The sequence below is a fragment of the Natrix helvetica genome, assembly GCF_964273705.1.
Source record: "Natrix helvetica genome assembly, chromosome: 10".
Classification (NCBI taxonomy): Eukaryota; Metazoa; Chordata; class Lepidosauria; order Squamata; family Natricidae; genus Natrix; species Natrix helvetica.
In genome coordinates, this window is record NC_138561.1 from 6,519,048 (window position 1) to 6,534,055 (window position 15,008).

At 43.3% G+C, this 15,008-nt stretch overlaps 1 protein-coding gene across 1 annotated transcript in view; it reads left to right on the forward strand.

Moving 5' to 3' along the window:
- The window catches only part of SLC12A3 (solute carrier family 12 member 3), a gene marked incomplete at its 5' end in the record, with an annotated part of 35,136 nt that extends 27,956 nt beyond the window's left edge, over positions 1-7,180 (forward strand). Inside the window, 5 exons of the mRNA XM_081963097.1 lie at positions 389-500; positions 660-746; positions 2,344-2,479; positions 3,138-3,205; positions 7,016-7,180. Of these exons, the coding sequence (XP_081819223.1) occupies positions 389-500; positions 660-746; positions 2,344-2,479; positions 3,138-3,205; positions 7,016-7,154 (542 nt within the window). The remainder of the gene's footprint in view (positions 1-388; positions 501-659; positions 747-2,343; positions 2,480-3,137; positions 3,206-7,015) is intronic.
- Positions 7,181-15,008: the final 7,828 nt, after the last annotated feature.

Below are 15,008 nucleotides of genomic sequence, written 5' to 3' on the forward strand. Positions count from 1 at the left end.
CCCAGCTTTTCCTCGTCTTCCTCATCAGCCATCTGCAGACCTGGGGGCTGCTGACTCTCCATCTAAGGACTGACGGATGGCCCAGGCTCCGCCTCCCCCTCTCCCCCCTCTCTCTGCCAGCTCCATTCCCTCTTCCCCCTCGGAGGTCTCAGGTTGCCTTGATGCTGATCCTGACACCCACGCCGCCTCCTCCTCTGATTCAGCTGCTGGAGGGGCCAGTGGCCGACATGTCACAACCGAAGGAATGGTTGGGCTGGAAGACTTCCAAGGTCTTCAATAGAGACCTCCATCTCTATTATCCTAGGTTCTAAGTAGGATTTAAATGCAATCAGGAGGAGAAGAAGGTGGTGTTGGTTGTTGAGATCCCTCTCTGGTTTTCCATCACCAGGTCTGACTCTTCTCATCCCTTACCTCCTTAGCCGCAAAAAGAGATGGGGGAAGTGTAAGATCCGAGTATTTGTCGGCGGGCAGATCAACCGGATGGACGAAGAGCGGAAGGCGTAAGTCCCACCTGCGGAATTCAGGGCTGCGGTGTGGCAAGTACAGCATTTATACAGAGAAATGGAGTTGAGGAACCCCAAAACAGGAAATCTATATCATAAAAGAGGGCTGAAATAACTTTTTTTTTAACCACGTCTTAATTTTCTCCCCTTCCTCAGGATTGTCTCTTTATTAAGCAAGTTTCGGCTTGGATTTCATGAGGTTCACGTCCTTCCCGACATTAACCAGAAACCCCGACCTGAACAGTAAAGCATTGTTGTTGTTGTTGTTGTTGTTGTTGTTGTTGTTGTTGCAATTAGAATTATTGTTATGCATTAATGTATGGACCAATACTACAGCATCCCACCATAAAACCTGTTCCAGTTAAAAATGTATTTATATACAGTAAATTACAACAATTGTTAAGTGGTCATTAAAGGAATCCAGCTTCAGATACTTTGCTTGTCAGAAGCCAGCTGGGAAGGTCACACTTGGTGATCACATGGCCCTGGGAGCAGGGGTGGGCTGTTATGGGTTCACCCAAGTTCGGGAGAACCTGTAGCTAAGGATATGGCTGGTTCGGAGAACCTCCAAATCCCACCCCTGGCTGGCCCCTCCAAAGGTCCCTTCCATTCCTCTATTCTGTTCTATTCTGTTCTGTTCTGTTCTGTTCTGTTCTGTTCTGTTTTGTTCCGTTCCATTCCATTCCATTCCATTCCATTCCTGTTCTGTTCTATTATATTCTATTCCATTCCATTATATTCCATTCAATGCCATGCCATTTTTTCTTTCTATATCCTATCCTATCCTATCCTATCCTATCCTATCCAATCCAATCCAATCCTCTATTCTATTCTATTCTATTCTATTCTATTCTATTCTATTCTATTCTTTCCATATTCTATTCTGTTCTATTCTGCTCTATTCCATTCCATTCCATTCCATTCTATTCTTTCCATATTCTGTTCTAGTCTGTTCTATTTCATTCCATTCCATATTCTCTCTCTCCTCTCCTCTCCTCTCCTCTCCTCTCCTCTCCTCTCCTCTCCTCTCCTCTCCTCTCCTCTCCTCTCCTCTCCTCCCTTCCCTTCCATTCCATTCCATTCCATTCCATTCCATTCCATATTCTATTCTGTTCTATTCTATTCCATTCTATTCTTTCCATATTCTTTCCATATTCTGTTCTGTTCTATTCCATTCCATATTCTCTTCTCTTCTCTTCTCTTCTCTTCTCTTCTCTTCTCTTCTCTTCTCTTCTCTTCTCTTCTCTTCTCCTCTCCTCTCCTCTCCTCTCCTCTCCTCTTCTCCTCCATTCCATTCCATTCCATATTCTGTTCTGTTCTATTCCATTCCATTCCATTCTATTCTTTCCATATTCTGTTCTATTCTGTTCTGTTCTGTTCTATTCTATTCTATTCTATTCTATTCTATTCTATTCTATTCTTTCTACAGTATTTCTATTCCATTCTATTCTTTCCATATTCTTTCCATATTCTTTCCATATTCTTTCCATATTCTATTCTATTCTATTCTATTCTATTCTATTCTATTCTATTCTATTCTATTCTATTCTATTCTATTCCAATCTATTCCTATTTCTATTCCATTCCATTCCCTTTGAGTGCCATTGACCCTTATCTAATTCCAAGCAGATGCTAACAGTCCAGTAGATTCCTGTCCATAGGCTTTTAACAATGAATCAGTTTAATTGAAGCTTTGGGGATGGACCTGGTCTTGCATGCCTCACAATAGTCCTTGCAATTTGTCAGATTCCTTTCTCTAAGCAGGTGTCCCCTTTTGGCTAAGACCAGGGCACGGAAGAATTTGGTTCCTGATGGAAACTCACTGTGGTTTTGTTCCTAGTGTGAAGAGATTTGATAACTTAATTGCTCCGTTCAGACTGAACGATGGCTTCAAAGACGAGGCAGTGGTAAACGAGATGCGTCATGGCTGCCCATGGAAAATTTCCGACGAAGAGGTTGCAAAGAACAAAGCTAAGGTTCGGACGACCTTCCCTGGGGTGGACATCAGGACAAGAAAAGGGGGCAAGTAGGAAGAGTGAGGTCATCATCTGTTTCTAACTCCAGGTGTTTGGAGGTGACCTTTGGTCAACCTGGCTAACCTGTCAGGGAAGTTTAGAATCCCTTTTACATTCTGTTGGAAGGGAATGGTGCGGTGGCCTAGAGGTGGAGCTCTCGCCTCACAATCAGGAGGCTGTGAGTTCGATCCTAGGTAGAGGCTGAGAATATACCTGCTGGACAAAACTCCGCATTGGTGACATGAATGGCATCCGGCCAGTAAACACTTTGCTAGCTCCATTCGATTGCCCAGACGCCACCCTGCAAAGGATTATGGGGTTGTTAAAAGAAGATGATGATTCGGTTGGAAGGTATTTTCAAGCCCACCTTCTTAGGGGAAGAATAAGAACGTTATTCCAATGTTGATCTGGAAATTTAACCGCCATTGTACCCAAAACCCGAACTTAAGTCTCTACCTGCCATTTCGCAAAAGGAGGCAGATAATCTGGTGAAATTCTTGTAAGCATGTGGTCAACAATAAAGAAATTAACTTGACCCATTGTCAGAGCTAGTTCTGGTTGCTTACACCTGGCACTTTATATCTACTTGTGCTGAGCCTTTTCAAACCTTCTATTTCAGTCACTTCGACAAGTGAGAATGAATGAAATTTTGCTGGATTATTCTCGGGATTCTGCCCTCATTTTCATGTAAGTAAGAGAAGTCATCAATGAACGGAATGTAAAACCTTACCCGTTAGGAGTTGCTAGGGGTGGAATCGGTATAGGAAAAGCTGTTGGAGGAGTGTGTTGGCTTAGTCCGGAAGTTGAGTCATGGCAACAGGGCTTATTTGTTGTGAGTTTGAGATATTTCGCTGCCCATCGAAGCAGCTTAATAATTCCCTCAATTTCCAGGCAATTCTACCTGCATGACTGAGAATCATCGTTGACATATTACCACACATTTTGGAGAAGAAACCTTGATACTAGGGGTGGTTGCTGCCTGCATTACTGCTGGTTCGCTTCACGCATGCTTTGCCATGCGTTGCTTGGGCATGCGCAGTTGCCTGTAAATTGTTCTGCACATGCACAGAACATTATAAAATGACAAATAAACATGACCACAATGGCATGGTTGACCAGGGAACCGGTTTGGGGGTGTGGCCAGCCTGCCATCTCTACCAGATCGGTGACCCAATACCAATTGCCACTACCGATTCGTCCAAATCGGTGCGAACCTGTAGCCACCTACCTGTGCATGAGTCTCTGGGAAGAGTTCAGAGAAACACGACAAAGATGATTTGGCGGTTGGAGATTGAAACATACGAAGAATGGTTACAGGAATTGGGTCTGTCTAATGTAATGACAAGAAAGACTAAGGGAGACATGATAGCAGTCTTCCAATATTTGATGGAACGCAAGGTGGTCAAGCTATTCTCCAAAGCTCCAAAAGGCAAGAAGAGAAACAATGGATGGAAGCTAACCAACGAGAGAAGCAATCGAGAACTAAGGAGGAATTTCCTAACAGTGAGAGCAATCGATCAATTGGAGCTTCAGACGTTGCTGGGTGCTCCATCATTGGAGGCTTTCAAAAAGAGGTTGGACAATCATTTATGTGAAATGGTAAAGGGCTTCCTTCCTTGAGTTGGACGAGAAGACCTCCAAGGTCCTTTCCAACTCTATTATTCTATGTTTATGGTGCAGGAATACCCCTAAGAATTTTAAGAGTTTGTCAATTCCAACAACTCTGCCTAGTCCGCTAACCAACGTTGTTCAGACTGATGAAGCTGCTTGGATGGGTAGCGAAATGTCTCAAACCGACAAAAAAAATTCCAGTTGCCATAATTCCTGGGTGACTCAGAATCTTTTTCGACATGTGTTGGCTTATCTTTGCCTTCTTCAATCTCTGGTCTTATGGATCTGTCTCTCCCCCCCCCCCCCCCCCATCCCACATGTCCCGTTTTTAAAATTTGTGTCACAACACTGCTCGGAATAGTGACCATATTTTTGGACTATAAGACGCACCAAGATATCGAGGTAAGAGGTAAGAAAAAATGTTTTTGTCCTCCCTGTCTTCCAGGAGCACTCTGCAGGCTTCAGCAGGGCTGGGAGAAGGGAAAAATGCCCCCGTTCTTGTGAAAAATGAGCGGGAAATGGGCCATTTTTCACAAAAATGGGGGCATTTCTCCTTCCCCCAGTCCTGCTGATGCCTGCAGAGTGCTTCTGGGGGCTGGGGGAAGGGAAAAATGCCTCCATTTTTGCAAAAAAAAAAAAAAGGCCAGTTTTTCACCCATTTTTTGCAAAAATGGGATGCGGGAGTGGGGCTTCGGGAGGCCAAAAGTGGCTTTATTCGGGGTATAAGACGCACCAACATTTCCACCCTCTTTTAGGGGGGGAAGGTGCATCTTATATTCAAACATGGTAATCCCCCCCCCCCAAGAAATGGAATAAGCATTCCAAAGAATCGTAAGAGGTTAGAGAAGTGGCTGCAGAAAGCAAAGGCAATAACACTTAATGCTTACATATGCAAAATCCCCCATTGGGGAATTTTCTGCTGTCGAAGAAATCTATGCAATGTGAAGATCAGGTCCAAGAGTAATACAGGTAGTCCTTGACTTACTAAAATTCATTTAGTGACCGTTCAAAGTTGCGACATCACTGAAAAAATGGAGTTATGACCGTTTTTCCGCCCTTACAACCATCCCAGCATCCCCGTGATCACAATTCGGCTGCTTGGCCACTGACTCATATTTATGACCCTTGCAGAGTCCCAGCAGGGGAGGGGGGGAGCGTCACCTGATCCCCTTTCTGTGACCTTACTACAAGCCAAGTTGATGGGCAAGACAGATTCATTTAAGAACAGTGTTCCTAACTTAAGAAACTGCAGTGATTCCCTTCACAGCTACGGCACGAAAAGTTGTACAAGGGGGGTGGGGGGTGGGAAATGCACTTCGGCATGGTTTCACTCAGCAACTAAAATTTTGGGCTCAATTGTGGTCGTAAGTCGAGGACTACCTGTACCTGTGAGCAGCATCTGAGAATTGTAGTTAGTGATGAGCTGAAGATGACTGGTTAGAGAAAGTGATGGCTGCTAAAATACCAAGGGAAGACTGCATCAATATAGCAATAGCACTTATATACCGCTTCATAGTGCTTTACAGCCCTCTCTAAGCAGTTTATAGAGTCAGCCTATTTGCCCCCAACAATCTGGCTCCTCATTTTACCCACCTCGGAAGGATGGAAGGCTGAGTCAACCTTGAACCAGTGATGATCGAACTGCTGGCTGTGGGCAGAGTTAGCCTACAATGCTGCATTCTAACTACTGGGAAAGAAGGAAGGAAGGATGGACGGACAGACGGAAGGAAGGAAGGAAGGAAGGAAGGAAGGAAGGAAGGAAGGAAGGAAGGAAGGAAGGAAGGAAGGAAGGAAGGAAGGAAGGGCAATAGCAATAGCACTTAAATTTATATAATGCTTCACTGTGCTTTCCAGCCCTCTCTAAGCAGTTTACAGAGTCAGCCTATTTGCCCCCAAACAATCTGGGTCCTCATTTTACCCACCTCGGAAGGATGGAAGGCTGAGTCAACCTTGAGCCTGGTGAGATTTGAATTGCCAAATTGCAGGCAGCCGGCAGTCAGTAGAAGTAGCCTGCAGTACTGCACTCTAACCACTGAGCCACCATGGCTCATATAGTTTCCAAATGACCCCAAATCCGCCTTTATTCATCGACGACACTATCCCACCACCTCATTCTCTGACGTCCTTTTCTCCTTTCTCCTTCCACCTTTCCCAACAACAGGATCTTCTCCAAGGAGTCCTCTCTTCTCATTAGGTGGCCAAAGTATTTGAACTTCAACATCTGTCCTTCCCAAGGACAGCCAGGGTTGATTTCTTTTGGGTTCATGATAGACAAACACAAACTTAGAGTAGAATAGAATAGCAGAGTTGGAAGGGACCTTGGAGGTCTTCTAGTCCAACCCCCTGGCTAGGCAGGAAACCTTACATCACTTCAGACAAAAGGTTATCCAACATCATCTTAAAGACTTCCAGCGTTGGGGCATTCACAACTTCTGGAGGCAAGCTGTTCCACTGATTAATTGTTCTCACTGTCAGGAAATTCCTTCTCAGTTCTAAGTTGCTTCTCTCCTTGATTAGTTTCCACCTATTGCTTCTTGTCCTGCCCTCAAGTGCTTTGGAGAATAGCTTGACTCCCTCTTTTTTGTGGCAGCCCCTGAGAGATTGGAAGACTGCTATCCTGTCTCCCCCAATCCTTCTTTTCATTAAACTAGACATACCCAGTTCCTGCAACCGTTCTTCATATGTTTTAGCCTCCAGTCCCCTAATCCTCTTTGTTGCTCTTCTCTGCACTCTTTCTAGAGTCTCTACATCTTTTCTACATCGTGGCGACCAAAACTGAATGCAGTATTCCAAGTGTGGCCTTACCAAGGCATTATAAAGTGGTATTAACACTTCACATGAAAGAAAACTTGCTTGCTTTCTCTCATTCCTTGTCACTTTTTTCAGAACTATGCCAGTTGGCCGAAAGGGATGTCCCAGTAGCCTCTATATGGCTTGGCTTGAGACCCTCTCGCAAGATCTGAGGTCTCCCGTCATCCTGATCAGAGGCAACCAGGAAAACGTCTTGACTTTTTACTGTCAGTAGGACCTTCTTGGGCCAGGGAGCATTGCAGCATGGAGGAGAACATTGCAGCTGGATCCTGATGAGCTATCAAGAGGCTCCATTGCAGGGATGAAGGCCAAGAATAAAAGACAAATGGTGGAAAACCAAATTTTGTTGGGCTGTAAGAATCCTCTTCTTCAGAATGGCAATTTGTTGCGATATGGGCTGGGTTTGTTCCTTGTGCCGCATCACAGCTTGTTTAATCATGGTTGGAAAAAGAATTGGCAGGGTTCACGCAATGTGCCATGCCATTAAGGCTGAATAGTTGATTTGCTGGTTGCCCAAATCAACCCAGGACAATGACTACATTTGAGTGAATTTCATTACCGCTGACATTTAATTAAAATTGTATACACAGTAGCTGGAAACCAAATACATTACTGAATAATTTCCCTAACGATACGTCGGTATCTGTTCACAAGTATTGCACATTGAATCTTGAATCCTGAATTAGCCCATTTCCTGGATTCTTGTATTACGTCGAATCATAAAACAATTGAATGAGCTGGACTCATCCACCTGGTATAAGCCGCCCGAGAAATAAGCAAGATTAAAATTAATACAAGTTAGCCTATTGTACGCATACATCAGCTAGTTCTTAACTCATGGTGCCTAAAGATGATACTTTTAGGCCAATTTTTAAAAACCAGAGGGGTCAGATCCAAGGCTTTTGATCTAGTTCCGTGGTGGCGAACCTATGGCGCATGTGCCACAGGTGGCATGCAGAGCCCTCTGGCACCGTCACCCCAGGTCAGACCTCCATGGCATTTATTTCATGAGCTTCTGTTTCCCTGCAAATGACGAAATAGAAATTCACGAAAGAAAAAGATCTGACCTCTTGCCGTGCTAACCCATGTTGGGATGCCCTGCTGGCCTTTGGGTCTCTGCTGCCCATGCACACATGTGCACATCCGTGCATGTCTGTTTGTGTGTGCGTGTGTATGTTGCGTGTTTGCATGGGCACTCGGTGCCTAAAAGTTTCGCTGTCATGGTTCTAGTTGCATTTCTTTGCATTACACCACAAGATTTCTAGTGCAGAGGGGGACACCACATGTGACCTCACAGTGGGCTGAGCTGTCAGCTCCGGCTAGCCCAGAGGCCTGGAGTTGCCATTCAGGGGAGAAAAGTGAGCCAGCTGCCAAGATTCACCAGGTCTTCCTCCTCCGCAAGCAGTAATCTTGAGTAATCTACAAAGCTATTGATAACTGACTGAAAACAATCCATGATTAATTGCCGGTTGGTTTTCGTTCTGGATTACGAGGGGATGGGTGAGCAGGATTCGTGGTAGAATGGAGCTTTCCTAGGGATATGAGCCTGGGATTCCCTAAGCACTGTCTTCTCATCAGTGGTGGGTTTCAAAATGTTTTAGAACCCCTTCTGTAGGTGTGGCCTACTTTGTGGGAGTGGCTTGCCAGCCATGTGACTGGGTAGGAGTGGCTTGCCAGCCATGTGACTGGGTGGGTGTGGCCAACTTGTAAAATGTGGTGAACCTCACTTAACAACGCTCTTGCTTAGCAACCAAAATGTTGGCTAAGAAACTCTGGCATTTGAAGCACACAAGTCTTAAAGCTGTTACAAGACCCTTGTACCCCTAACCCTTTAGAAAAAAAAACCCCAGGGGTGTTCAAACTTGACAGCTTTAAGTCTTGTGGACTTCAATTCCCAGAATTCCTCCTTCAGTCATGTTGGCTCAGGAACTCTGGCATTGAAGTATGCAAGTCTTAAAGCTGTCAAGTTACAAGACCCTTGCACCCCTAACCCTTTAGAAAATAACAAACTTCAAGGGTGTTCAATCATGACAGCTTTAAGACTTGTGGACTTCAACTCCCAGAATTCCTCCTCTCGCTCTTCATCTTGATAATGTGCGGGCGGGAGGAGGGAGCTGGAACCGGTTCTAAATGGCACTGTAGATTTGTGGAACCTCTTCTATAGAAGAGGTTAGAACTGGCAGGAACCCACCCCTGCTTCTCATCCGGAGTCCCAAACAATATAAGTTTCCATGATATTGCCCTATTTTTCCTATTGAGTTTGCAGTTCCTCAGTGAGCCAGCAGGTGGCAGCATGTCCTAGAAGTTCAATATATTTTAATTCAGTAATTCAGGCTGTCCTTTCTCCATCATCAATCGCCAACTTTAGGAGATTGCGCCTTTCCAGCGTGGCTATATGAATATTACACAGGCATTTTATTTCTCCGTCAGGTGAGAACGAGAACAAGAAGGGCATTGGCTTCCTTTTGCTGGAAAAAAAACAACAACTTCTAGCAAATTATATATAAAAATGCTAGGGCAGTGATGGGGAATCTTTTCAGCACTGAATGGCCAAACTGGAATGAACATGTGCACCGGAGCCCTGGAAATGTGAAGATCAGCTGGCAGTGGCGTACGTGCTTACAGAGAAGGCTCTATGTGCCACCTCTGGCACGCGTGCCATGTGTTTGCCATCACGGTGCTACGTTTGCATAACACAACAGGCAGGTTACATAAAGAGCAAATTAACTGAAACCCCAACAGACCAGGTATAAATATCTTGGGGTGCAGTTCCAGGCTTCCTTATCTCGGAGGACACATGTCTCTTTATTAGGCAAGTGTGCTTCTTGGGGCATTATGTGAAGACCTAGCAACTCTCTAGGAAAGGCTCCAATGCTGGGAAAGATGGAAGGAAAGAGGAAGAGGAGAAGAGGACACTCAGCAGCAAGGTGGTGGATTCAGCTATCATGGGGAATGGAAGAGCTGAAGGACCAGTCTACGGATTGACCGTCATGGAAAAAATCTGCTAGAAGGCAACAGTGATTTCGTGGAATCCAATCAATCAATCAAACAAACAAACAATCAATCAGATATCTTAGTAAAGTGGGAAGCCCTCTCTTAGAGCTTCCCTTGCTGATGGAAGCTTTGCAGCTGGTTTGATAGCAATAGCACTTAGACTTATATACCGCTTCACAGTGCTTTACAGCCCTCTCTAAGCAGTTTACAGAGTCAGCCTATTTGCCCCCAACAATCATTTTACCCACCACGGAAGGACGGGAGGCTGAGTCAACCATGAGCTGGTTAGGATTGAATTGCTGGCTGTGGGCAGAGTTAGTCTGAAATACTGCATTCTAACCACTGGGAAGGAAGGGTAATAGCAATAGCACTTAGACTTATATATTGCTTTACAGTGCTTTCCAGCCCTCTCTAAGCGCTTTACAGAGTCAGCCTCTTGCCCCCAACAATTGAGGGGAAAAGAACGAGGAAAGGAGGAGGAGGAGGAGGAAGAGTCGGAGGAGTGATTTAAGAGGCAGCTGAATCTCCCAAAAAATGGTGACAAAATCTCAAAAGAGACCCTCCCTAGTTTCTTCGATTGTAAACAGGATGGGGGAAGGGGTGTGCTTTCCGACTTGCAAGATTAATTATTGTGTGGTACTCCAGACAAGAAGCACAATCGGGAATCCTGGCTGTATCTTTATTGTAAGATAACCTTAATAGAATCTTGTCAGCTGGCCTGTGCGAATTAGCCTGCTTCTGGTGACAAGGCAAACATCGCAGAGGAGACCCTCCCTAGTTTCAATCAATCTGAATACAGCTGGAAGGGACCTTGGAGGTCTTCTAGCCCAACCCCCTGCTCAAGCAGGAGACCCTATACCATTTCAGAGAAGTGACTATCAACCTCCAGTGATGAAGCACCCACAATTTCTGGAGGCAAGCTGTCCCACTGGTTAATTGTCCTCAAACTGTTAGGAAGTTTCTTCTTAATTCCAGGTTGCTTCTCTCCTTGATTAGTTTCCATTCATTGTTTCTTATCCTCCCTTCTGGTGCTTTGGAGAATAATTTGACCCCCTCTTCTTTGTGGAAGCCCCTCAAATACTGGAATCCTGCTATCATGTCCCCACTAGTCCTTCTTTTCACTAGATTACCCATACCCACATCCTGCAACCGTTCTCCAGGTCTTAGTTTCTTGCTTAGTTTCTTGGGTTGTAAACATCTTGCAAAACGGCCTAGTGTGAATTTGATAAGCTGCTGCTGGTAAAATCCGGCTTCTGCTCCAATATTACCTTTGGCAAAAAATGAAGATGACTTAAGTCTCACCAAAATGATTTCTATCTCTGGCTGTTTTTCAAAGAAAACCGCGGTGGCTCTTTCCACATCTTTAGCATGAATGTTTTTAGCAGCTGATGGTTATTAATTGAGATGGACAAAACACAGATCAACACAAACCAATACACTTTTCAATTGTAAACCACTTTTTTTGTCAACAGAACTTTGGTCACTGACTGATCGATTGGACATCAATCCAAGGCTCCCTATATGGCACTCCTGCTGAGGAAGAAACAGGTTTTCTTTAAAACAGATTTTAAAGGTACCTAATCCAAACTTTCCTGTTAAATTGCAGCTTGTGAAATCTGTCTTGTCTTCAAGGTTTATGTTTCATTCTGAGCTTAAAGATTTAATCTCTGCCTCAGCAGCAGAGAAAGACAGAGAGAGGTCTTCTATCAACATGGTTATTCTCAGATGGCTGATCTATCTTTCCGTCCTATTCCTTTGTTTCTGGAAGAGCCAATGACCCAAAGTTTTCCCCATGGAGACCATGGAGTCTCCATGGGCATATAACCCAGACTTTCCTGTTTGTCTGCTGAGTTTTCGGGTCTTTGGGCCAAGTGCCCTGTCAGCGTTCCGCTTCGGCGGCCTCCGCTGCTTGTACCACGCTCTTGGAAGGGGAGTAGATGGTCTGGAGGTGGACCATCAAGCTGGTGCTGGTAGCTCCGCTTTGGTTATTGCCTTCTCTTCCATCTTCCCTTGAGTCTTCACGTCATCTGGATGACGGGTCAGAGCTGGTTAGCGTTTTGAAAGGAGATTCGGGTTAATGTCAGGGTTCCAAGTAACACCCCCCCCCCCAACTAAAGAAGGTTCTGAGGCTACTAATGAGGCTAATACCAGAGGGATATAAGAAAGATGTGCTCTATCTTATACATGTATTAACTGTGGTGCGAATAACCTATGCTCAGTATTGGAAAAAGGGAAATATTCCATCAGCGCTAGACACGACTAGGAAAATTTTGGCCTGTGCGGAAGCAGATAGGCTCACCCTACTCCTTCAAAATAAAGGGGAATCCGAGTATTATGAAGCTTGGAACAGATTTTATTACTGGTATAAGACAAAGTGACAAGACTGGAACAAACTGTAAAAAGTCCCTTCGGGGAGAGGGGGCGGTCTAGAAGTTTAATAAATAAATAAATAAATAAAATAATGTGATTGGATAGAAGGATAGATAATGTATTAAGTAGGCTGACAGCTAATGGATGAGATTATGTGTATATCATGTGACTGTATGGTCTCTACAATTTTGCGGTGCTGCATTGTTTTAAACATAAAATCTATGTGTGTGTGTGTGTGTGTATGTGTGTGTGTACATAGATAGATAGATAGATAGATAGATAGATAGATAGATAGATAGATAGATAGATAGATAGATAGATAGATACGTCTTTGGTTGTTCGGGTTTTCTCCTGCGTAGAATTGGAAGTATCTTCACGACGTTTCGTGGAGAAAACCCGAACAACCAAAGACGTACATACAAACACCCGCGAAAACCTCAGAAAACATAGATACATACATACATATATAAAGAATATATCTGCTGAACAAAACTCCGCATTGGCGACAGGAAGGGCATCTGGCCAGCTCCACTCAGTTGCCCTGACTCCACCTCACAAGGGATTATGGGGTCATTAAAAGGAGATGATGATATAGTTTTTCTAATCTTGAATCCATGGCTACCACATTACAGATGTGTGAGTATGAAAAACAGATCTCTGGTGGATGGCGCTAACCTCGTTTGATAATCTAAAAGCATACAGAATTGGTTGCTTGGTTCGTTAAACAACTTCCACGGAGACCGTTTTGAAACTTATGTGAATTGGAGTTTTTGTCCTAAAGAAAGGAACAAGCTATTATATTATCTGAACTCATCGATGGGACTTTGCTTAGCCTATTGCATAAAGCCAGCCCACCCATTGTTCTATTTGAGAACATGAACGAATATGGACTTGATTCAACGGATGTGAGTGGAAAATATTCTAGAATAATACAAATGGTTCTCAAATTATAAGCCCAGTTGGGACTGGAATTTACAACACTAAGCAAGGGCATGTGTGAAGCGATTCACACCCGATTTTGCAGCCTTGTTGGTGTAGTGTTATGTGAATCACCACGATTGTTAACAGAATCACGTGGTTATGAAGCCAATGCAGTTTCTCCCACTTTGATTGTTAGAAAGAGACTGGGGGCTTTGTAAATAGTGAACACATGGTCCTGAACTGTCATAAGTACAAGTTGGTTGCCAAGTTCCCGAATTATGACCCTGTGACTGCAGGATAGTGTAATGGTCATAAGTGAGAAGAGTCCTAAGTCATTTATTTCAGCACTGTCATAACCTCAAACCATCACTGAACTAACGGTTATAAGTAGACGTCTGTTTTCTCTTTCTTCCTTTGTTTTAACTCATAAAAGGCAGAGCGGAAAGGTTTAAGCTTTGAAGAAGGACAATTACTAGATTTACTCTTGGTTCTTTTGACTGCTGGATCAGAAACAACATCCGGAACACTTTGGTGGGCAATGGTCTATTTGGTAGCCTTTCCAGATATCCAAGGTATGGAAATAGCAAATGCTGCAGATTCCTTCTATTAAGCATGCAAACTCAGGATGTATCTTGAAGTGGTGATTCCAGAAGTTTCTAAAAACTTTTGTTTGTTTGTTTTTCAAGCGTGTATAAGGTAACAGGTATAAGTATATACAAGATTATGAATACATGAAATAGTACCGTATAGCCTTTATTGTCATTATACAAAATAAATACAACGAATTTGGTTTTAGCCCAGTGGTGCAGACGTTTTAGCTAGGAATGTGCGTAAAGTGGAACCGATCAAGGGACTAGAAATTAAAAAGGAACAATTTAAGTTACAGGCTTTCGCGGACAATTTAGTTTTCATGTTAGAGGATCCTTTAAAGTCTGGTATGAAACATTGAGGAATTGACAGAGTATGGGAAAGTATCAGGTTTAAAGATAAATATGACAAAAGCTAAAATATTGGTTAAAAATATGACACCCAAATTGAAAGAGGAGTTAACGAAGACATTGGCTATTCAGATTGTCAAAAAAGTGAAATATCTAGGTATACATTTATCAGTGACGTGTGTGTTCAATAAAGAAGACAACTATATTAATTTGATCAATAAAACTTAAAAAAAAAACTAAGCAAGACTTAGAAAGGTGGAAAAACCTACAACTCTCCCTGATGTATTGCAGTCATAAAGATGAATGTACTACCAAAATTTCTTTTTCTGTTTCAGAACATTTCCATTAAATTAGAAAAAGGTTTTTTTAAAGATTTTGAATTAATTGGTTTCTAAATTTATATGGTAGGGAAAAAAACCAAGAATATGCAAGCTATGCAAGATACTAAGGAAAAAGGAGGATTTGGCATACCGGATTGGGAACTTAACTATACTGCGGTCATTCTAAAATGGTTAAAAGAATGGATAATGTTGAGAAATAAAAGATTACTCAAATTGGAAGGTCATGACCTCCCAGCAGGATGGCATGCCTTCCTTTGGTATGAAAAAGGATCTGCACACAAATATTTCAATAGACACTACATCAGACAGTCCCTGTTATTAGTATGGAATAAAATTAAACACGACCACTATACTGAAATACCCATTTGGCTATCCACCATGAAAGCATCCATATACCCAAATTTAATTAACATGAAAAAAATTGTCACATACAAAGTGTTATTGAACAAACGGGGAGATAAAAACTAGACTAGAATTGGCATCACAAGGGGTACAACTAGAATG